Below are 24,481 nucleotides of genomic sequence, written 5' to 3' on the forward strand. Positions count from 1 at the left end.
ATACACACCAGCGATATACTCCTGCATATTTACTACTGTTTGTATAGCTCTCGACATCTTGTTGCATTCTTGCACACTCTTATTGATTTCATATCAATATTCTACTTCAAAGATCCTTCCAAGGTATGCACTTTAATTGTATTAAAATATTTGTAAAGGGTCGATTCTACTCTTTGAAGAAGTTGATGATTTTATAAATGTGATTGGAAAGTGGTGAACACATCTCTGTTGAGCTGTTTTGCTTGATAAAGGTCAGCAGTATCCAAGTACCCTCCATATCCTCCTGGTTCTAATTCATTTCCTGTGGTATCCATGTTCCCTCAGAGTGATCATGGACTCCATGTCCAACCACACTCTCCTCTGGGTGCAGTCCTACCTTGATGAGCAGGTAGGCCCAACACTCACCACACCATACAACTGGCCTGCACCTACAGTAGCCAATCAAATGAGGTGTGTGTCCTAGCTCAGAGGTTTCACTGCTAATAATTGCTCTGTCTCCAGCGACAGCTCATCAGGGAGTTCCTGAGTCTTCAGGAGCAGGGGGGATCCCCTCTGACATCAGTATCCACCTCATGAGGGGATGGATCCTGTCCAATGCCAGGACAGCCTTCCTGAACAGGTGGGTAGTCACACTGATCACCTTCACCACTTTGAAGAATGATTGACAATGACACTCACAAACAAACTCTCTCACACACACACACACACACACACTGAAACACAGTCCCTCATACTCTCTCTCTTTCATACATCTTAACGTGCTGATAATAAATTCATTGTGTTGTTCAGATTTCAGGAAATGGTGGAAGGGAACCCTCTCCACTTCATGGAGTTGGTGAGGCACATATTACCTTTCACTAGCTAACCAACTAACTAACTAACTAACTACAGATATGAGGAGACATTCAAAATATTCATTTTTGCTTTGAAAATGAGCAATTCATGAGCAGTCTAAGCTGTATCGCTCATGCTCAAGTCAGCCTGCTCTTGTCCACACAGATGTGGAAGGTGAAGGCCTACCACAGGCTCAGAGAGCTTGAGCAGGGAGTTCTACGAGAGCTTCATATGCAGGCAAGCGAGTCCTCTCCATTCTCCAGCCAGGTAGAGTCACATGCTTTAATCTCTGATACACTCTACTGCCATCACAGTGGTCTGTGGGCTTGTTTAGGTCTCGGTATGTAAGCTGATGCTTCACGTTTCTCCAGCTGCCAGCCTGCACCACTCTGATGAGTGGTGACGCAGGGCACCTCACCCACACCACCCTCCAGAGGGCCCTTTCTGACATGGGCTCCAGGGTGAGGAGAGCTGAGACCCAGACCAGGAGGATGCCCAGGCAGGTTGTGGTGCACAGCCAGACCATCAAGCACATCATCTCCCAGGTGCTTCTCCAGGTCAACCACCAGGCCTTCCAGCAAGGGCTCTGTCCGCAGACGAGTTCTCTCGTCCTCGACACCCAGGAACGCCTCTGGTGCTTCCCCTGGGTCCAGGTGACCGAGGAGAAGCAGATGGCCAACACTCTCCTGCAGTCCTCCGCTGCCCACCAGGTGGCCAAGGCGGTTGTGGAGAGGCTGGAGCAGGTGTTAGCCCCCAGGCCTGTGCTGGCAAGAGCTCTGGCTAGCGGCTCCAACATCTTGTCTCGCTACCTGGTTCATCTGGTGGCTCTGAGCATCGCCCAGCTGGTCCCCGATCAGCTGTCGGCCAACCAGGAGGAGAGACTGATCAGCCAGAGAGCGGCTGCCTCCCATCCTCTCCCTCCCAAGTTCCTCATCAGCAGAAAGCTGGTGGAGGACTTCCTGGTCAGCTTCCTCCTGAAGCTCCACCCTCTGAATGGCCGTGGTGTGAAGCAGCTGAGCCAGCAGGAACTGCTCGCCACGACCATCAGGATGACTGCTGTCACCCTGGCAACCCTGGAGAGAGTCCCCGGTGTCTCCGTGGACCAGAAGCTTCCTGCCCCCCTCTGCAACATGAGGCGCACCGTGCTTCAACTGCAGAGCGACATGGTGGAGAAGTTTGGCACCGTCATCAAGGTCAAGAAACTGGTAGGTTTGAAAGACCCTGCCGTTCTGACCGCCGTCCCTCAGTGTGTCATGGAGGGAGTGCTGAGGCTGTACCAGTCCCTTGATGAGGCCGGCCCTGCTGGTGTCCCCGTCCCCTGTGGAGAGACAGCCAAGGCTGTGGAGGAAGCCATGAAGGACAAGCTCTTCTCTCAGCATCTTCCCGAGGCACTGAAGAAGACCCTGTTCCAGCAGTACGGAACATGGATTCGTCACACGGCGACGTTCCAGCAGGCCTTTCCCAAGATGACCGACCAGGATGTCCTGGACTACCGGTGCAAGGTACTGAAGCCACGCCTCTCCAACAGAGATGTGGTGTGGGTGGAGCACAGGTACCTTGTTTGTGCTGAGAAGGAGGAGGAGGAGGAGGAGGAGAGGAAGGTGCGTCCAGCCAGCACTCTGATGGAGAACCACCTAGCCCTGGACTGCAGCCTTGCTGCCTTTCATAGGCAGTTCCCCCGGGCTGACTTCTTTGAAGATGTCACACCCGACCAGGGTGACGTCTCCAAGGTTGACCTAGGTGTGGAGAAGCCTTCAGCGAAGGTAAGATAAGATCAACTTTTTTAGCTTTTGCTATTGAGAATATGGTCTATTCATGTAGATAAACCTCTTATTCTATTGTTTCAGTGTATACATCCGATTGTCTTAGACGTTGTATCGATACCTAAGCAGGTTCGAGACCAGAAGTTGGCCATCAGAACGGCCCGTCGCTTTGGGCCCCTCGTACCTCCAGGCCAACCATGGGCAGGGGATTGTCCTGAGGTTCTGCCAACCACACCAGAGAACCAATGGCTGAAGACCACACCCCTGGACCACAAAGAGAAGCCTATCATAGCCCTTGGCCAGAAGGCCGAGCCTCTGGTCCAGGTGTCAATAATCAAAAAGGTTTGAACTGGTCTTTTGAACTCTGTACTAGATGTCTTTTAATAAACTGCAAGTGTACAAGGAGGCAAAATAAGGTAAACATAACTTAAAGATTCCTTCCCCTTGCAGGTACTGACTGGTGTGTTTGAGTACCACTGTTGGCCCTGGCCCACAGCCCAACGCAAGGAGCAGCAGGACTTTCATGAAGCACTGGTGGAGCACACTCACCTCCTGGTGCAGAGGGAGGCAGAGAGGTACAGACGCAACCGTGTCTTCTTAAACACCCTGCGGCGTTTCACCCACCCAGAAGAGGAGACCACATTTTGCCGGGCAATAGCCTGGTCCATGAGAGAGGAAGCCTCCAGCTTCTTACCCACCATGAAGCTGAACAGAGCCAACCTGCTAAAGATTCCACAGCTAGCTGTCATCTTCTGCAGCATGGTCGCTGGCAAGCTGATGGCCAACTTGAAGCCCTCTGTCCACTTCGCTAGCGGCACCAAGAAGGGAGACGACACTCCCTACTGCATCAACCTCCCTGTCAAGAGAGAGGCCGACTCAGACAGGCCCCAAACCAGGCTGGAGATGCATGTGGAGAAGCACAGGAGAGACACCCTGGAGGAACTCCGCACCCCTGTGGTAAAGGTAAGCTGACTGAGCAACACACACACACACACACACACACACACACAGAAACACACACACTCTCACACTCTCAGACACATAGACATGCATCCATACACACCTTGGGCTCGTTGTGTCTCTGGACAGGACCGTGAGTACTGGGGGAAGCGCCTCCACGACCTCTACACCGAGAACGGGGCCCTGCCCACGGAGCTCCAGGAGCTGGGGAAGACGTTCGGCTACTCTCCCAAAGACCCCCGAAGGAAGAGGAAGAGCTGCACGGCCTGGCTTTGCTGCACAGCCTGGCTATGCTGCTTGTTCAGGCGGAAGTAAAGGACATGATCTCCTATATCGGAGAAGAGTATCTACGCTTGTCGTGGATCATTCTAAACACCATTGACATACACTAAAGATGCCTTTACTATGGCACAACATATGCAGTTGTTGTAGTGAATATAATATTATGTGAATCTTCTACTTCCTTTACGTCCTTTACATCTGAAAATCCCTTTCCCAATGAAGGAGATTGTCTCCTGTTGGAGGAAACTGTGTACAATTGTTGTAGATATGATAGAATCTTCAATGCACAATTGTTTTTCAATCTCTCTTTTCATATTCTATTTGATTCAATGAAATATTTGAATGTATTAGTGTAGCGTGACATATTGGGTTTCTTCATGTGTAAATGGTGGTACATATTTATCTACAATTCACCCATACCAGTGAAATAATATACACTGACCTATAGTGTGCTAGTATAGTGAGGCTACGCTGGGCTCTAGTATAATACAGAACGCTGACCTATAGTTTGCTAGTACAATAGGGCTAAGGTGGGAGGTCTATTATTATAGCTTAACAGAGTTGCTCCCCGCAGAGGTCAGACATGTAGTAAATTCCTCCCCTTGACCTGGAAAACAGGTTGTGAATCTTCCACTGAATCTGTATTTTCACAATTCAAAGATGAAAAATGTGTCTTCGCATAACGGTTGGTCTTCAAAGTAAAACAACATTTATTCATGGAGAAGGTCTAGGCAACAAAAGACCGAAGCAACCTCATCATGTAGGATACGAAGAGGAAACAGATTGTGATTTGTAATTATGTCAAACTGAATTTTACAGAAACACAAAGTAGAGTTATAAAATGATGATGGTGTCCAACTTGTTATGGCTTTGTGGAGTCCAGGGTGTACATCGCAGCAGGACGCTGGAGAGCTGGATATAGAGACTCCATACAATATCACAGGTTCACGTGACAATAGAGGCATTTGTGGACCCCCATGTTTTTTACCATTTCACATAGGGACCCGAAAGAAAAGTTGACCCTCCCACTCAAACCCCGGCTATATATGGCAAAACATACTTGTTGTATATATGAGAACATGTAATTGACGTGTAGTCAATTCAAGAATCCTAAAAATGAAGTCAAATTGAACCTAAGCACCTAAAAGCACAATAACACTCCTATTGCACTTATTCACTTATTGATCGTCTCATTATCATCTGTCGTGAAAAGTAAATGCCATCGGATTTCTCTGGCCACACACATACATATTTGTCACCATTCTGGATGACACAATTGATTTTTATTGAGCCAACTCACAGCACTGATTTGAGATGACAACTCCTGAATGAAAAAATGAATGAATGAATGAATGCCTTTCATTGTCATTGCACATAACAACGAAATTCGTACAACGTACATGGTACTGTTAAGTTTTTTTCCTTTCGCGCAACTAATACAAAATAATATGCCTACCTCCATGTTTCAAAAGACGTCCTCTGCCATTCTTGTTTCGCTTCTTGAACTCTGGGGCCAAGTCAAGTGACGACTGTTACGCAAACATACGTAGGCCGACTGTAAAGGGAGGTTTGATCTGTTGTTTTTTTCTCCCCCCGATATGGATATATACTGTATATATATATATATATATAAGTAACGCAAGACATTTTTGTATTAGTAACTGTTACAACCGTTACATTACTGCGTTACAGACAAATGTAATCTGATTACAGTAAAGAGTTACTTTGTAACGCATTACCCCCAACACTGGTCAGGAGCACATCCTCTCCCTCAACACCAGTAAGACCAAAGAGCTTGCCGTGGACTTCAGGAGAAAAGACAGAGAACACGGACACATCACCATCGATGGGGCATCGGTGGAGAGCGTCAACATCTTCAAGTTCCTTGCTGTCCACGTCCATGAGGAACATGGGGGGTCAGATGGCTGAGCGGTTAGGGAATCGGGCTTTTAATCAGAAGGTTGCCGGTTCGATTCCCGGCCTTGCGAATTGACGTTGTGTCCTTGGGCAAGGCACCTACTTGCCTCGGGGGAATGTCCCTGTACTTACTGCTCTGGATAAGAGCGTCTGCTAAATGACAAAGTGTAAATGTCGGCCAGGCGGTGTGTGGAAAAAGTTTGGAGGATCATAAGAGACTCCAGCCACCCGAGCCATGGGCTTCTGTCACTGCAGAAATAGTATACCATCAGGTTGGCGGTATCGCAGCATCAGGACCCGCACCTGCCGATTACATGACACGTTCTTCCTCCAAGCAATCAAACTTCTGAACTGTTGAACGCTCATGATACATACCTATATACCGTATATCTGCGCCGTATTTATCAGCCTCAGGCTGAGTTCACATTCTATACTGCTCTCATAACATAGTGGCAAATGACTATACAGACAGCTACATGTCACCACGCCACTTTTGTTTATCTCCTGTATATTGTATATTGTGTTGTGTCACAGATGTGTAACTTGTGTTAAGTGTAAATGATGATCTCGGGTAATCGTTATACTGCTATGTTGCCTGGAACTGCGGTATATGGTGGAGTTACAATAAAAGGATTTGATTTGGATGAAGATGGTCATCATTCTCACATGAAGTCATAGTTAAGGCATGCTCTTCATTAGTTTGTGTTGTGATTAGCATGCATCATTTGTTTATGTATGTGAGCATAAATGCAAGTTTTAAGGTATGTAATGTTACTGTAAAGTGTTGCCCGAAAAGGAGCATTTTGTAACCACAACTTATTTCTTAGCAACCTATTGTGATGTCATACTGCAGAATTAGAACACAGTCAGGAAAATCTGGTCAAATGAGTCAATCGTGTCAGTCACCTGCGATACACACCAGCGATATACTCCTGCATATTTACTACTGTTTGTATAGCTCTCGACATCTTGTTGCATTCTTGCACACTCTTATTGATTTCATATCAATATTCTACTTCAAAGATCCTTCCAAGGTATGCACTTTAATTGTATTAAAATATTTGTAAAGGGTCGATTCTACTCTTTGAAGAAGTTGATGATTTTATAAATGTGATTGGAAAGTGGTGAACACATCTCTGTTGAGCTGTTTTGCTTGATAAAGGTCAGCAGTATCCAAGTACCCTCCATATCCTCCTGGTTCTAATTCATTTCCTGTGGTATCCATGTTCCCTCAGAGTGATCATGGACTCCATGTCCAACCACACTCTCCTCTGGGTGCAGTCCTACCTTGATGAGCAGGTAGGCCCAACACTCACCACACCATACAACTGGCCTGCACCTACAGTAGCCAATCAAATGAGGTGTGTGTCCTAGCTCAGAGGTTTCACTGCTAATAATTGCTCTGTCTCCAGCGACAGCTCATCAGGGAGTTCCTGAGTCTTCAGGAGCAGGGGGGGATCCCCTCTGACATCAGTATCCACCTCATGAGGGGATGGATCCTGTCCAATGCCAGGACAGCCTTCCTGAACAGGTGGGTAGTCACACTGATCACCTTCACCACTTTGAAGAATTATTGACAATGACACTCACAAACAAACTCTCTACACACACACACACACACACACACACACACACACACACACACACACTGAAACACAGTCCCTCATACTCTCTCTCTTTCATACATCTTAACGTGCTGATAATAAATTCATTGTGTTGTTCAGATTTCAGGAAATGGTGGAAGGGAACCCTCTCCACTTCATGGAGTTGGTGAGGCACATATTACCTTTCACTAGCTAACCAACTAACTAACTAACTAACTACAGATATGAGGAGACATTCAAAATATTCATTTTTGCTTTGAAAATGAGCAATTCATGAGCAGTCTAAGCTGTATCGCTCATGCTCAAGTCAGCCTGCTCTTGTCCACACAGATGTGGAAGGTGAAGGCCTACCACAGGCTCAGAGAGCTTGAGCAGGGAGTTCTACGAGAGCTTCATATGCAGGCAAGCGAGTCCTCTCCATTCTCCAGCCAGGTAGAGTCACATGCTTTAATCTCTGATACACTCTACTGCCATCACAGTGGTCTGTGGGCTTGTTTAGGTCTCGGTATGTAAGCTGATGCTTCACGTTTCTCCAGCTGCCAGCCTGCACCACTCTGATGAGTGGTGACGCAGGGCACCTCACCCACACCACCCTCCAGAGGGCCCTTTCTGACATGGGCTCCAGGGTGAGGAGAGCTGAGACCCAGACCAGGAGGATGCCCAGGCAGGTTGTGGTGCACAGCCAGACCATCAAGCACATCATCTCCCAGGTGCTTCTCCAGGTCAACCACCAGGCCTTCCAGCAAGGGCTCTGTCCGCAGACGAGTTCTCTCGTCCTCGACACCCAGGAACGCCTCTGGTGCTTCCCCTGGGTCCAGGTGACCGAGGAGAAGCAGATGGCCAACACTCTCCTGCAGTCCTCCGCTGCCCACCAGGTGGCCAAGGCGGTTGTGGAGAGGCTGGAGCAGGTGTTAGCCCCCAGGCCTGTGCTGGCAAGAGCTCTGGCTAGCGGCTCCAACATCTTGTCTCGCTACCTGGTTCATCTGGTGGCTCTGAGCATCGCCCAGCTGGTCCCCGATCAGCTGTCGGCCAACCAGGAGGAGAGACTGATCAGCCAGAGAGCGGCTGCCTCCCATCCTCTCCCTCCCAAGTTCCTCATCAGCAGAAAGCTGGTGGAGGACTTCCTGGTCAGCTTCCTCCTGAAGCTCCACCCTCTGAATGGCCGTGGTGTGAAGCAGCTGAGCCAGCAGGAACTGCTCGCCACGACCATCAGGATGACTGCTGTCACCCTGGCAACCCTGGAGAGAGTCCCCGGTGTCTCCGTGGACCAGAAGCTTCCTGCCCCCCTCTGCAACATGAGGCGCACCGTGCTTCAACTGCAGAGCGACATGGTGGAGAAGTTTGGCACCGTCATCAAGGTCAAGAAACTGGTAGGTTTGAAAGACCCTGCCGTTCTGACCGCCGTCCCTCAGTGTGTCATGGAGGGAGTGCTGAGGCTGTACCAGTCCCTTGATGAGGCCGGCCCTGCTGGTGTCCCCGTCCCCTGTGGAGAGACAGCCAAGGCTGTGGAGGAAGCCATGAAGGACAAGCTCTTCTCTCAGCATCTTCCCGAGGCACTGAAGAAGACCCTGTTCCAGCAGTACGGAACATGGATTCGTCACACGGCGACGTTCCAGCAGGCCTTTCCCAAGATGACCGACCAGGATGTCCTGGACTACCGCTGCAAGGTACTGAAGCCACGCCTCTCCAACAGAGATGTGGTGTGGGTGGAGCACAGGTACCTTGTTTGTGCTGAGAAGGAGGAGGAGGAGGAGGAGGAGGAGGAGGAGGAGAGGAAGGTGCGTCCAGCCAGCACTCTGATGGAGAACCACCTAGCCCTGGACTGCAGCCTTGCTGCCTTTCATAGGCAGTTCCCCCGGGCTGACTTCTTTGAAGATGTCACACCCGACCAGGGTGACGTCTCCAAGGTTGACCTAGGTGTGGAGAAGCCTTCAGCGAAGGTAAGATAAGATCAACTTTTTTAGCTTTTGCTATTGAGAATATGGTCTATTCATGTAGATAAACCTCTTATTCTATTGTTTCAGTGTATACATCCGATTGTCTTAGACGTTGTACCGATACCTCAGCAGGTTCGAGACCAGAAGTTGGCCATCAGAGCGGCCCGTCGCTTTGGGCCCCTCGTACCTCCAGGCCAACCATGGGCAGGGGATTGTCCTGAGGTTCTGCCAACCACACCAGAGAACCAATGGCTGAAGACCACACCCCTGGACCACAAAGAGAAGCCTATCATAGCCCTTGGCCAGAAGGCCGAGCCTCTGGTCCAGGTGTCAATAATCAAAAAGGTTTGAACTGGTCTTTTGAACTCTGTACTAGATGTCTTTTAATAAACTGCAAGTGTACAAGGAGGCAAAATAAGGTAAACATAACTTAAAGATTCCTTCCCCTTGCAGGTACTGACTGGTGTGTTTGAGCACCACTGTTGGCCCTGGCCCACAGCCCAACGCAAGGAGCAGCAGGACTTTCATGAAGCACTGGTGGAGCACACTCACCTCCTGGTGCAGAGGGAGGCAGAGAGGTACAGACGCAACCGTGTCTTCTTAAACACCCTGCGGCGTTTCATCCACCCAGAAGAGGAGACCACATTTTGCCGGGCAATAGCCTGGTCCATGAGAGAGGAAGCCTCCAGCTTCTTACCCACCATGAAGCTGAACAGAGCCAACCTGCTAAAGATTCCACAGCTAGCTGTCATCTTCTGCAGCATGGTCGCTGGCAAGCTGATGGCCAACTTGAAGCCCTCTGTCCACTTCGCTAGCGGCACCAAGAAGGGAGACGACACTCCCTACTGCATCAACCTCCCTGTCAAGAGAGAGGCCGACTCAGACAGGCCCCAAACCAGGCTGGAGATGCATGTGGAGAAGCACAGGAGAGACACCCTGGAGGAACTCCGCACCCCTGTGGTAAAGGTAAGCTGACTGAGCAACACACACACACACACACAGAAACACACACACTCTCACACTCTCAGACACATAGACATGCATCCATACACACCTTGGGCTCGTTGTGTCTCTGGACAGGACCGTGAGTACTGGGGGAAGCGCCTCCACGACCTCTACACCGAGAACGGGGCCCTGCCCACGGAGCTCCAGGAGCTGGGGAAGACGTTCGGCTACTCTCCCAAAGACCCCCGAAGGAAGAGGAAGAGCTGCACGGCCTGGCTTTGCTGCACAGCCTGGCTATGCTGCTTGTTCAGGCGGAAGTAAAGGACATGATCTCCTATATCGGAGAAGAGTATCTACGCTTGTCGTGGATCATTCTAAACACCATTGACATACACTAAAGATGCCTTTACTATGGCACAACATATGCAGTTGTTGTAGTGAATATAATATTATGTGAATCTTCTACTTCCTTTACGTCCTTTACATCTGAAAATCCCTTTCCCAATGAAGGAGATTGTCTCCTGTTGGAGGAAACTGTGTACAATTGTTGTAGATATGATAGAATCTTCAATGCACAATTGTTTTTCAATCTCTCTTTTCATATTCTATTTGATTCAATGAAATATTTGAATGTATTAGTGTAGCGTGACATATTGGGTTTCTTCATGTGTAAATGGTGGTACATATTTATCTACAATTCACCCATACCAGTGAAATAATATACACTGACCCATAGGGTGCTAGTATAGTGAGGCTACGCTGTGCTCTAGTATAATACAGAACGCTGACCTATAGTTTGCTAGTACAATAGGGCTAAGGTGGGAGGTCTATTATTATAGCTTAACAGAGTTGCTCCCCGCAGAGGTCAGACATGTAGTAAATTCCTCCCCTTGACCTGGAAAACAGGTTGTGAATCTTCCACTGAATCTGTATTTTCACAATTCAAAGATGAAAAATGTGTCTTCGCATAACGGTTGGTCTTCAAAGTAAAACAACATTTATTCATGGAGAAGGTCTAGGCAACAAAAGACCGAAGCAACCTCATCATGTAGGATACGAAGAGGAAACAGATTGTGATTTGTAATTATGTCAAACTGAATTTTACAGAAACACAAAGTAGAGTTATAAAATGATGATGGTGTCCAACTTGTTATGGCTTTGTGGAGTCCAGGGTGTACATCGTAGCAGGACGCTGGAGAGCTGGATATAGAGACTCCATACAATATCACAGGTTCACGTGACAATAGAGGCATTTGTAGACCCCCATGTTTTTTACCATTTCACATAGGGACCCGAAAGAAAAGTTGACCCTCCCACTCAAACCCCGGCTATATGTGGCAAAACATACTTGTTGTAAATATGAGAACATGTAATTGACGTGTAGTCAATTCAAGAATCCTAAAAATGAAGTCAAATTGAACCTAAGCACCTAAAAGCACAATAACACTCCTATTGCACTTATTCACTTATTGATCGTCTCATTATCATCTGTCGTGAAAAGTAAATGCCATCGGATTTCTCTGGCCACACACATACATATTTGTCACCATTCTGGATGATACAATTGATTTTTATTGAGCCAACTCACAGCACTGATTTGAGATGACAACTCCTGAATGAAAAAATGAATGAATGAATGAATGCCTTTCATTGTCATTGCACATAACAACAAAATTCGTACAATGTACATGGTACTGTTAAGTTTTTTTCCTTTCGCGCAACTAATACAAAATAATATGCCTACCTCCATGTTTCAAAAGACGTCCTCTGCCATTCTTGTTTCGCCTCTTGAACTCTGGGGCCAAGTCAAGTGACGACTGTTACGCAAACATACGTAGGCCGACTGTAAAGGGAGGTTTGATCTGTTGTTTTTTTCTCCCCCCGATATGGATATATACTGTATATATATATATAAGTAACGCAAGACATTTTTGTATTAGTAACTGTTACAACCGTTACATTACTGCGTTACAGACAAATGTAATCTGATTACAGTAAAGAGTTACTTTGTAACGCATTACCCCCAACACTGGTCAGGAGCACATCCTCTCCCTCAACACCAGTAAGACCAAAGAGCTTGCCGTGGACTTCAGGAGAAAAGACAGAGAACACGGACACATCACCATCGATAGGGCATCGGTGGAGAGCGTCAACATCTTCAAGTTCCTTGCTGTCCACGTCCGTGAGGAACATGGGGGGTCAGATGGCTGAGCGGTTAGGGAATCAGGCTTTTAATCAGAAGGTTGCCGGTTCGATTCCCGGCCTTGCGAATTGACGTTGTGTCCTTGGGCAAGGCACCTACTTGCCTCGGGGGAATGTCCCTGTACTTACTGCTCTGGATAAGAGCGTCTGCTAAATGACAAAGTGTAAATGTCGGCCAGGCGGTGTGTGGAAAAAGTTTGGAGGATCATAAGAGACTCCAGCCACCCGAGCCATGGGCTTCTGTCACTGCAGAAATAGTATACCATCAGGTTGGCGGTATCGCAGCATCAGGACCCGCACCTGCCGATTACATGACACGTTCTTCCTCCAAGCAATCAAACTTCTGAACTGTTGAACGCTCATGATACATACCTATATACCGTATATCTGCGCCGTATTTATCAGCCTCAGGCTGAGTTCACATTCTATACTGCTCTCATAACATAGTGGCAAATGACTATACAGACAGCTACATGTCACCACGCCACTTTTGTTTATCTCCTGTATATTGTATATTGTGTTGTGTCACAGATGTGTAACTTGTGTTAAGTGTAAATGATGATCTCGGGTAATCGTTATACTGCTATGTTGCCTGGAACTGCGGTATATGGTGGAGTTACAATAAAAGGATTTGATTTGGATGAAGATGGTCATCATTCTCACATGAAGTCATAGTTAAGGTATGCTCTTCATTAGTTTGTGATTAGCATGCATCATTAGTTTATGTATGTGAGCATAAATGCAAGTTTTAAGGTATGTAATGTTACTGTAAAGTGTTGCCCGAAAAGGAGCATTTTGTAACCACAACTTATTTCTTAGCAACCTATTATGATGTCATACTGCAGAATTAGAACACAGTCAGGAAAATCTGGTCAAATGAGTCAATCGTGTCAGTCACCTGCGATACACACCAGCGATATACTCCTGCATATTTACTACTGTTTGTATAGCTCTCGACATCTTGTTGCATTCTTGCACACTCTTATTGATTTCATATCAACATTCTACTTCAAAGATCCTTCCAAGGTATGCACTTTAATTGTATTTAAATATTTGTAAAGGGTCGATTCTACTCTTTGAAGAGGTTGATGATTTTATAAATGTGATTGGAAAGTGGTGAACACATCTCTGTTGAGCTGTTTTGCTTGATAAAGGTCAGCAGTATCCAAGTACCCTCCATATCCTCCTGGTTCTAATTCATTTCCTGTGGTATCCATGTTCCCTCAGAGTGATCATGGACTCCATGTCCAACCACACTCTCCTCTGGGTGCAGTCCTACCTTGATGAGCAGGTAGGCCCAACACTCACCACACCATACAACTGGCCTGCACCTACAGTAGCCAATCAAATGAGGTGTGTGTCCTAGCTCAGAGGTTTCACTGCTAATAATTGCTCTGTCTCCAGCGACAGCTCATCAGGGAGTTCCTGAGTCTTCAGGAGCAGGGGGGGATCCCCTCTGACATCAGTATCCACCTCATGAGGGGATGGATCCTGTCCAATGCCAGGACAGCCTTCCTGAACAGGTGGGTAGTCACACTGATCACCTTCACCACTTTGAAGAATTATTGACAATGACACTCACAAACAAACTCTCTCACACACACACACACTGAAACACAGTCCCTCATACTCTCTCTCTCTCTTTCATACATCTTAACGTGCTGATAATAAATTCATTGTGTTGTTCAGATTTCAGGAAATGGTGGAAGGGAACCCTCTCCACTTCATGGAGTTGGTGAGGCACATATTACCTTTCACTAGCTAACCAACTAACTAACTAACTAACTAACTAACTAACTAACTAACTACAGATATGAGGAGACATTCAAAATATTCATTTTTGCTTTGAAAATGAGCAATTCATGAGCAGTCTAAGCTGTATCGCTCATGCTCAAGTCAGCCTGCTCTTGGCCACACAGATGTGGAAGGTGAAGGCCTACCACAGGCTCAGAGAGCTTGAGCAGGGAGTTCTACGAGAGCTTCATATGCAGGCAAGCGAGTCCTCTCCATTCTCCAGCCAGGTAGAGTCACATGCTTTAATCTCTGATACACTCTACTGCCATCACAGTGGTCTGTGGGCTTGTTTAGGTCTCGGTATGTAAGCTGATGCTTCACGTTTCTCCAGCTGCCAGCCTGCACCACTCTGATGAGTGGTGACGCAGGGCACCTCACCCACACCACCCTCCAGAGGGCCCTCTCTGACATGGGCTCCAGGGTGAGGAGAGCTGAGACCCAGACCAGGAGGATGCCCAGGCAGGTTGTGGTGCACAGCCAGACCATCAAGCACATCATCTCCCAGGTGCTTCTCCAGGTCAACCACCAGGCCTTCCAGCAAGGGCTCTGTCCGCAGACGAGTTCTCTCGTCCTCGACACCCAGGAACGCCTCTGGTGCTTCCCCTGGGTCCAGGTGACCGAGGAGAAGCAGATGGCCAACACTCTCCTGCAGTCCTCCGCTGCCCACCAGGTGGCCAAGGCGGTTGTGGAGAGGCTGGAGCAGGTGTTAGCCCCCAGGCCTGTGCTGGCAAGAGCTCTGGCTAGCGGCTCCAACATCTTGTCTCGCTACCTGGTTCATCTGGTGGCTCTGAGCATCGCCCAGCTGGTCCCCGATCAGCTGTCGGCCAACCAGGAGGAGAGACTGATCAGCCAGAGAGCGGCTGCCTCCCATCCTCTCCCTCCCAAGTTCCTCATCAGCAGAAAGCTGGTGGAGGACTTCCTGGTCAGCTTCCTCCTGAAGCTCCACCCTCTGAATGGCCGTGGTGTGAAGCAGCTGAGCCAGCAGGAACTGCTCGCCACGACCATCAGGATGACTGCTGTCACCCTGGCAACCCTGGAGAGAGTCCCCGGTGTCTCCGTGGACCAGAAGCTTCCTGCCCCCCTCTGCAACATGAGGCGCACCGTGCTTCAACTGCAGAGCGACATGGTGGAGAAGTTTGGCACCGTCATCAAGGTCAAGAAACTGGTAGGTTTGAAAGACCCTGCCGTTCTGACCGCCGTCCCTCAGTGTGTCATGGAGGGAGTGCTGAGGCTGTACCAGTCCCTTGATGAGGCCGGCCCTGCTGGTGTCCCCGTCCCCTGTGGAGAGACAGCCAAGGCTGTGGAGGAAGCCATGAAGGACAAGCTCTTCTCTCAGCATCTTCCCGAGGCACTGAAGAAGACCCTGTTCCAGCAGTACGGAACATGGATTCGTCACACGGCGACGTTCCAGCAGGCCTTTCCCAAGATGACCGACCAGGATGTCCTGGACTACCGCTGCAAGGTACTGAAGCCACGCCTCTCCAACAGAGATGTGGTGTGGGTGGAGCACAGGTACCTTGTTTGTGCTGAGAAGGAGGAGGAGGAGGAGGAGGAGGAGGAGGAGGAGGAGAGGAAGGTGCGTCCAGCCAGCACTCTGATGGAGAACCACCTAGCCCTGGACTGCAGCCTTGCTGCCTTTCATAGGCAGTTCCCCCGGGCTGACTTCTTTGAAGATGTCACACCCGACCAGGGTGACGTCTCCAAGGTTGACCTAGGTGTGGAGAAGCCTTCAGCGAAGGTAAGATAAGATCAACTTTTTTAGCTTTTGCTATTGAGAATATGGTCTATTCATGTAGATAAACCTCTTATTCTATTGTTTCAGTGTATACATCCGATTGTCTTAGACGTTGTACCGATACCTCAGCAGGTTCGAGACCAGAAGTTGGCCATCAGAGCGGCCCGTCGCTTTGGGCCCCTCGTACCTCCAGGCCAACCATGGGCAGGGGATTGTCCTGAGGTTCTGCCAACCACACCAGAGAACCAATGGCTGAAGACCACACCCCTGGACCACAAAGAGAAGCCTATCATAGCCCTTGGCCAGAAGGCCGAGCCTCTGGTCCAGGTGTCAATAATCAAAAAGGTTTGAACTGGTCTTTTGAACTCTGTACTAGATGTCTTTTAATAAACTGCAAGTGTACAAGGAGGCAAAATAAGGTAAACATAACTTAAAGATTCCTTCCCCTTGCAGGTACTGACTGGTGTGTTTGAGCACCACTGTTGGCCCTGGCCCACAGCCCAACGCAAGGAGCAGCAGGACTTTCATGAAGCACTGGTGGAGCACACTCACCTCCTGGTGCAGAGGGAGGCAGAGAGGTACAGACGCAACCGTGTCTTCTTAAACACCCTGCGGCGTTTCATCCACCCAGAAGAGGAGACCACATTTTGCCGGGCAATAGCCTGGTCCATGAGAGAGGAAGCCTCCAGCTTCTTACCCACCATGAAGCTGAACAGAGCCAACCTGCTAAAGATTCCACAGCTAGCTGTCATCTTCTGCAGCATGGTCGCTGGCAAGCTGATGGCCAACTTGAAGCCCTCTGTCCACTTCGCTAGCGGCACCAAGAAGGGAGACGACACTCCCTACTGCATCAACCTCCCTGTCAAGAGAGAGGCCGACTCAGACAGGCCCCAAACCAGGCTGGAGATGCATGTGGAGAAGCACAGGAGAGACACCCTGGAGGAACTCCGCACCCCTGTGGTAAAGGTAAGCTGACTGAGCAACACACACACACACACACAGAAACACACACACTCTCACACTCTCAGACACATAGACATGCATCCATACACACCTTGGGCTCGTTGTGTCTCTGGACAGGACCGTGAGTACTGGGGGAAGCGCCTCCACGACCTCTACACCGAGAACGGGGCCCTGCCCACGGAGCTCCAGGAGCTGGGGAAGACGTTCGGCTACTCTCCCAAAGACCCCCGAAGGAAGAGGAAGAGCTGCACGGCCTGGCTTTGCTGCACAGCCTGGCTATGCTGCTTGTTCAGGCGGAAGTAAAGGACATGATCTCCTATATCGGAGAAGAGTATCTACGCTTGTCGTGGATCATTCTAAACACCATTGACATACACTAAAGATGCCTTTACTATGGCACAACATATGCAGTTGTTGTAGTGAATATAATATTATGTGAATCTTCTACTTCCTTTACGTCCTTTACATCTGAAAATCCCTTTCCCAATGAAGGAGATTGTCTCCTGTTGGAGGAAACTGTGTACAATTGTTGTAGATATGATAGAATCTTCAATGCACAATTGTTTTTCAATCTCTCTTTTCATATTCTATTTGATTCAATGAAATATTTGAATGTATTAGTGTAGCGTGACATATTGGGTTTCTTCATGTGTAAATGGTGGTACATATTTATCTACAATTCACCCATACCAGTGAAATAATATACACTGACCTATAGTGTGCTAGTATAGTGAGGCTACGCTGGGCTCTAGTATAATACAGAACGCTGACCTATAGTTTGCTAGTACAATAGGGCTAAGGTGGGAGGTCTATTATTATAGCTTAACAGAGTTGCTCCCCGCAGAGGTCAGACATGTAGTAAATTCCTCCCCTTGACCTGGAAAACAGGTTGTGAATCTTCCACTGAATCTGTATTTTCACAATTCAAAGATGAAAAATGTGTCTTCGCATAACGGTTGGTCTTCAAAGTAAAACAACATTTATTCATGGAGAAGGTCTAGGCAACAAAAGACCGAAGCAACCTCATCATGTAGGATACGAAGAGGAAACAGATTGTGATTTGTAATTATGTCAAACTGAATTTTACAGAAACACAAAGTAGAGTTATAAAATGATGATGGTGTCCAACTTGTTATGGCTTTGTGGAGTCCAGGGTGTACATCGCAGCAGGACGCTGGAGAGCTGGATATAGAGACTCCATACAATATCACAGGTTCACGTGACAATAGAGGCATTTGTGGACCCCCATGTTTTTTACCATTTCACATAGGGACCCGAAAGAAAAGTTGACCCTCCCACTCAAACCCCGGCTATATATGGCAAAACATACTTGTTGTATATATGAGAACATGTAATTGACGTGTAGTCAATTCAAGAATCCTAAAAATGAAGTCAAATTGAACCTAAGCACCTAAAAGCACAATAACACTCCTATTGCACTTATTCACTTATTGATCGTCTCATTATCATCTGTCGTGAAAAGTAAATGCCATCGGATTTCTCTGGCCACACACATACATATTTGTCACCATTCTGGATGACACAATTGATTTTTATTGAGCCAACTCACAGCACTGATTTGAGATGACAACTCCTGAATGAAAAAATGAATGAATGAATGAATGCCTTTCATTGTCATTGCACATAACAACGAAATTCGTACAACGTACATGGTACTGTTAAGTTTTTTTCCTTTCGCGCAACTAATACAAAATAATATGCCTACCTCCATGTTTCAAAAGACGTCCTCTGCCATTCTTGTTTCGCTTCTTGAACTCTGGGGCCAAGTCAAGTGACGACTGTTACGCAAACATACGTAGGCCGACTGTAAAGGGAGGTTTGATCTGTTGTTTTTTTCTCCCCCCGATATGGATATATACTGTATATATATATATATATATATAAGTAACGCAAGACATTTTTGTATTAGTAACTGTTACAACCGTTACATTACTGCGTTACAGACAAATGTAATCTGATTACAGTAAAGAGTTACTTTGTAACGCATTACCCCCAACACTGGTCAGGAGCACATCCTCTCCCTCAACACCAGTAAGACCAAAGAGCTTGCCGTGGACTTCAGGAGAAAAGACAGAGAACACGGACACATCACCATCGATAGGGCATCGGTGGAGAGCGTCAACATCTTCAAGTTCCTTGCTGTCCACGTCCATGAGGAACATGGGGGGTCAGATGGCTGAGCGGTTAGGGAATCGGGCTTTTAATCAGAAGGTTGCCGGTTCGATTCCCGGCCTTGCGAATTGACGTTGTGTCCTTGGGCAAGGCACCTACTTGCCTCGGGGGAATGTCCCTGTACTTACTGCTCTGGATAAGAGCGTCTGCTAAATGACAAAGTGTAAATGTCGGCCAGGCGGTGTGTGGAAAAAGTTTGGAGGATCATAAGAGACTCCAGCCACCCGAGCCATGGGCTTCTGTCACTGCAGAAATAGTATACCATCAGGTTGGCGGTATCGCAGCATCAGGACCCGCACCTGCCGATTACATGACACGTTCTTCCTCCAAGCAATCAAACTTCTGAACTGTTGAACGCTCATGATACATACCTATATACCGTATATCTGCGCCGTATTTATCAGCCTCAGGCTGAGTTCACATTCTATACTGCTCTCATAACATAGTGGCAAATGACTATACAGACAGCTACATGTCACCACGCCACTTTTGTTTATCTCCTGTATATTGTATATTGTGTTGTGTCACAGATGTGTAACTTGTGTTAAGTGTAAATGATGATCTCGGGTAATCGTTATACTGCTATGTTGCCTGGAACTGCGGTATATGGTGGAGTTACAATAAAAGGATTTGATTTGGATGAAGATGGTCATCATTCTCACATGAAGTCATAGTTAAGGCATGCTCTTCATTAGTTTGTGTTGTGATTAGCATGCATCATTTGTTTATGTATGTGAGCATAAATGCAAGTTTTAAGGTATGTAATGTTACTGTAAAGTGTTGCCCGAAAAGGAGCATTTTGTAACCACAACTTATTTCTTAGCAACCTATTGTGATGTCATACTGCAGAATTAGAACACAGTCAGGAAAATCTGGTCAAATGAGTCAATCGTGTCAGTCACCTGCGATACACACCAGCGATATACTCCTGCATATTTACTACTGTTTGTATAGCTCTCGACATCTTGTTGCATTCTTGCACACTCTTATTGATTTCATATCAATATTCTACTTCAAAGATCCTTCCAAGGTATGCACTTTAATTGTATTAAAATATTTGTAAAGGGTCGATTCTACTCTTTGAAGAAGTTGATGATTTTATAAATGTGATTGGAAAGTGGTGAACACATCTCTGTTGAGCTGTTTTGCTTGATAAAGGTCAGCAGTATCCAAGTACCCTCCATATCCTCCTGGTTCTAATTCATTTCCTGTGGTATCCATGTTCCCTCAGAGTGATCATGGACTCCATGTCCAACCACACTCTCCTCTGGGTGCAGTCCTACCTTGATGAGCAGGTAGGCCCAACACTCACCACACCATACAACTGGCCTGCACCTACAGTAGCCAATCAAATGAGGTGTGTGTCCTAGCTCAGAGGTTTCACTGCTAATAATTGCTCTGTCTCCAGCGACAGCTCATCAGGGAGTTCCTGAGTCTTCAGGAGCAGGGGGGGATCCCCTCTGACATCAGTATCCACCTCATGAGGGGATGGATCCTGTCCAATGCCAGGACAGCCTTCCTGAACAGGTGGGTAGTCACACTGATCACCTTCACCACTTTGAAGAATTATTGACAATGACACTCACAAACAAACTCTCTCACACACACACACACACACACACACACACACACACACACACACTGAAACACAGTCCCTCATACTCTCTCTCTCTCTTTCATACATCTTAACGTGCTGATAATAAATTCATTGTGTTGTTCAGATTTCAGGAAATGGTGGAAGGGAACCCTCTCCACTTCATGGAGTTGGTGAGGCACATATTACCTTTCACTAGCTAACCAACTAACTAACTAACTAACTACAGATATGAGGAGACATTCAAAATATTCATTTTTGCTTTGAAAATGAGCAATTCATGAGCAGTCTAAGCTGTATCGCTCATGCTCAAGTCAGCCTGCTCTTGTCCACACAGATGTGGAAGGTGAAGGCCTACCACAGGCTCAGAGAGCTTGAGCAGGGAGTTCTACGAGAGCTTCATATGCAGGCAAGCGAGTCCTCTCCATTCTCCAGCCAGGTAGAGTCACATGCTTTAATCTCTGATACACTCTACTGCCATCACAGTGGTCTGTGGGCTTGTTTAGGTCTCGGTATGTAAGCTGATGCTTCACGTTTCTCCAGCTGCCAGCCTGCACCACTCTGATGAGTGGTGACGCAGGGCACCTCACCCACACCACCCTCCAGAGGGCCCTCTCTGACATGGGCTCCAGGGTGAGGAGAGCTGAGACCCAGACCAGGAGGATGCCCAGGCAGGTTGTGGTGCACAGCCAGACCATCAAGCACATCATCTCCCAGGTGCTTCTCCAGGTCAACCACCAGGCCTTCCAGCAAGGGCTCTGTCCGCAGACGAGTTCTCTCGTCCTCGACACCCAGGAACGCCTCTGGTGCTTCCCCTGGGTCCAGGTGACCGAGGAGAAGCAGATGGCCAACACTCTCCTGCAGTCCTCCGCTGCCCACCAGGTGGCCAAGGCGGTTGTGGAGAGGCTGGAGCAGGTGTTAGCCCCCAGGCCTGTGCTGGCAAGAGCTCTGGCTAGCGGCTCCAACATCTTGTCTCGCTACCTGGTTCATCTGGTGGCTCTGAGCATCGCCCAGCTGGTCCCCGATCAGCTGTCGGCCAACCAGGAGGAGAGACTGATCAGCCAGAGAGCGGCTGCCTCCCATCCTCTCCCTCCCAAGTTCCTCATCAGCAGAAAGCTGGTGGAGGACTTCCTGGTCAGCTTCCTCCTGAAGCTCCACCCTCTGAATGGCCGTGGTGTGAAGCAGCTGAGCCAGCAGGAACTGCTCGCCACGACCATCAGGATGACTGCTGTCACCCTGGCAACCCTGGAGAGAGTCCCCGGTGTCTCCGTGGACCAGAAGCTTCCTGCCCCCCTCTGCAACATGAGGCGCACCATGCTTCAACTGCAGAGCGACATGGTGGAGAAGTTTGGCACCGTCATCAAGGTCAAGAAACTGGTAGGTTTGAAAGACCCTGCCGTTCTGACCGCCGTCCCTCAGTGTGTCATGGAGGGAGTGCTGAGGCTGTACCAGTCCCTTGATGAGGCCGGCCCTGCTGGTGTCCCCGTCCCCTGTGGAGAGACAGCCAAGGCTGTGGAGGAAGCCATGAAGGACAAGCTCTTCTCTCAGCATCTTCCCGAGGCACTGAAGAAGACCCTGTTCCAGCAGTACGGAACATGGATTCGTCACACGGCGACGTTCCAGCAGGCCTTTCCCAAGATGACCGACCAGGATGTCCTGGACTACCGGTGCAAGGTACTGAAGCCACGCCTCTCCAACAGAGATGTGGTGTGGGTGGAGCACAGGTACCTTGTTTGTGCTGAGAAGGAGGAGGAGGAGGAGGAGGAGGAGAGGAAGGTGCGTCCAGCCAGCACTCTGATGGAGAACCACCTAGCCCTGGACTGCAGCCTTGCTGCCTTTCATAGGCAGTTCCCCCGGGCTGACTTCTTTGAAGATGTCACACCCGACCAGGGTGACGTCTTCAAGGTTGACCTAGGTGTGGAGAAGCCTTCAGCGAAGGTAAGATAAGATCAACTTTTTTAACTTTTGCTATTGAGAATATGGTCTATTCATGTAGATAAACCTCTTATTCTATTGTTTCAGTGTATACATCCGATTGTCTTAGACGTTTTACCGATACCTCAGCAGGTTCGAGACCAGAAGTTGGCCATCAGAGCGGCCCGTCGCTTTGGGCCCCTCGTACCTCCAGGCCAACCATGGGCAGGGGATTGTCCTGAGGTTCTGCCAACCACACCAGAGAACCAATGGCTGAAGACCACACCCCTGGACCACAAAGAGAAGCCTATCATAGCCCTTGGCCAGAAGGCCGAGCCTCTGGTCCAGGTGTCAATAATCAAAAAGGTTTGAACTGGTCTTTTGAACTCTGTACTAGATGTCTTTTAATAAACTGCAAGTGTACAAGGAGGCAAAATAAGGTAAACATAACTTAAAGATTCCTTCCCCTTGCAGGTACTGACTGGTGTGTTTGAGCACCACTGTTGGCCCTGGCCCACAGCCCAACGCAAGGAGCAGCAGGACTTTCATGAAGCACTGGTGGAGCACACTCACCTCCTGGTGCAGAGGGAGGCAGAGAGGTACAGACGCAACCGTGTCTTCTTAAACACCCTGCGGCGTTTCATCCACCCAGAAGAGGAGACCACATTTTGCCGGGCAATAGCCTGGTCCATGAGAGAGGAAGCCTCCAGCTTCTTACCCACCATGAAGCTGAACAGAGCCAACCTGCTAAAGATTCCACAGCTAGCTGTCATCTTCTGCAGCATGGTCGCTGGCAAGCTGATGGCCAACTTGAAGCCCTCTGTCCACTTCGCTAGCGGCACCAAGAAGGGAGACGACACTCCCTACTGCATCAACCTCCCTGTCAAGAGAGAGGCCGACTCAGACAGGCCCCAAACCAGGCTGGAGATGCATGTGGAGAAGCACAGGAGAGACACCCTGGAGGAACTCCGCACCCCTGTGGTAAAGGTAAGCTGACTGAGCAACACACACACACACACACAGAAACACACACACTCTCACACTCTCAGACACATAGACATGCATCCATACACACCTTGGGCTTGTTGTGTCTCTGGACAGGACCGTGAGTACTGGGGGAAGCGCCTCCACGACCTCTACACCGAGAACGGGGCCCTGCCCACGGAGCTCCAGGAGCTGGGGAAGACGTTCGGCTACTCTCCCAAAGACCCCCGAAGGAAGAGGAAGAGCTGCACGGCCTGGCTTTGCTGCACAGCCTGGCTATGCTGCTTGTTCAGGCGGAAGTAAAGGACATGATCTCCTATATCGGAGAAGAGTATCTACGCTTGTCGTGGATCATTCTAAACACCATTGACATACACTAAAGATGCCTTTACTATGGCACAACATATGCAGTTGTTGTAGTGAATATAATATTATGTGAATCTTCTACTTCCTTTACGTCCTTTACATCTGAAAATCCCTTTCCCAATGAAGGAGATTGTCTCCTGTTGGAGGAAACTGTGTACAATTGTTGTAGATATGATAGAATCTTCAATGCACAATTGTTTTTCAATCTCTCTTTTCATATTCTATTTGATTCAATGAAATATTTGAATGTATTAGTGTAGCGTGACATATTGGGTTTCTTCATGTGTAAATGGTGGTACATATTTATCTACAATTCACCCATACCAGTGAAATAATATACACTGACCTATAGGGTGCTAGTATAGTGAGGCTACGCTGGGCTCTAGTATAATACAGAACGCTGACCTATAGTTTGCTAGTACAATAGGGCTAAGGTGGGAGGTCTATTATTATAGCTTAACAGAGTTGCTCCCCGCAGAGGTCAGACATGTAGT

The 24,481-nt window shown here is 48.2% G+C and overlaps 4 protein-coding genes across 4 annotated transcripts; all 4 read left to right on the forward strand.

Moving 5' to 3' along the window:
• Positions 1 to 331: 331 nt before the first annotated feature.
• On the forward strand, positions 332 to 4,685 carry LOC146273538 (uncharacterized). The gene is made up of 8 exons (XM_084706160.1): positions 332 to 388; positions 502 to 561; positions 797 to 835; positions 1,000 to 1,101; positions 1,206 to 2,597; positions 2,724 to 2,939; positions 3,048 to 3,560; positions 3,687 to 4,685. The coding sequence occupies exons 1-8, from the start codon at positions 332 to 334 to the stop codon at positions 3,870 to 3,872; spliced, it is 2,565 nt and encodes an 854-aa protein (XP_084562286.1). The 3' UTR covers positions 3,873 to 4,685.
• Positions 4,686 to 6,998: 2,313 nt separating this feature from the next.
• LOC146273539 (uncharacterized) lies at positions 6,999 to 10,882 on the forward strand. Its single transcript, XM_084706164.1, has 8 exons — positions 6,999 to 7,055; positions 7,169 to 7,287; positions 7,481 to 7,526; positions 7,691 to 7,792; positions 7,897 to 9,300; positions 9,430 to 9,642; positions 9,751 to 10,263; positions 10,378 to 10,882. The coding sequence occupies exons 1-8, from the start codon at positions 6,999 to 7,001 to the stop codon at positions 10,561 to 10,563; spliced, it is 2,640 nt and encodes an 879-aa protein (XP_084562290.1). The 3' UTR covers positions 10,564 to 10,882.
• A 2,796-nt stretch (positions 10,883 to 13,678) lies between these two features.
• Positions 13,679 to 18,052, forward strand: LOC146273540 (uncharacterized). The gene is made up of 8 exons (XM_084706165.1): positions 13,679 to 13,735; positions 13,849 to 13,967; positions 14,134 to 14,179; positions 14,364 to 14,465; positions 14,570 to 15,976; positions 16,106 to 16,318; positions 16,427 to 16,939; positions 17,054 to 18,052. The coding sequence occupies exons 1-8, from the start codon at positions 13,679 to 13,681 to the stop codon at positions 17,237 to 17,239; spliced, it is 2,643 nt and encodes an 880-aa protein (XP_084562291.1). The 3' UTR covers positions 17,240 to 18,052.
• A 2,315-nt stretch (positions 18,053 to 20,367) lies between these two features.
• LOC146273541 (uncharacterized) lies at positions 20,368 to 24,243 on the forward strand. The gene is made up of 8 exons (XM_084706166.1): positions 20,368 to 20,424; positions 20,538 to 20,656; positions 20,851 to 20,896; positions 21,061 to 21,162; positions 21,267 to 22,661; positions 22,791 to 23,003; positions 23,112 to 23,624; positions 23,739 to 24,243. The coding sequence occupies exons 1-8, from the start codon at positions 20,368 to 20,370 to the stop codon at positions 23,922 to 23,924; spliced, it is 2,631 nt and encodes an 876-aa protein (XP_084562292.1). The 3' UTR covers positions 23,925 to 24,243.
• The last annotated feature ends 238 nt before the right edge of the window (positions 24,244 to 24,481 follow it).

The sequence above is a fragment of the Hypomesus nipponensis genome, chromosome 9 (assembly GCF_054491055.1).
Source record: "Hypomesus nipponensis isolate SF chromosome 9, ASM5449105v1, whole genome shotgun sequence".
Taxonomy (NCBI): Eukaryota; Metazoa; Chordata; class Actinopteri; order Osmeriformes; family Osmeridae; genus Hypomesus; species Hypomesus nipponensis.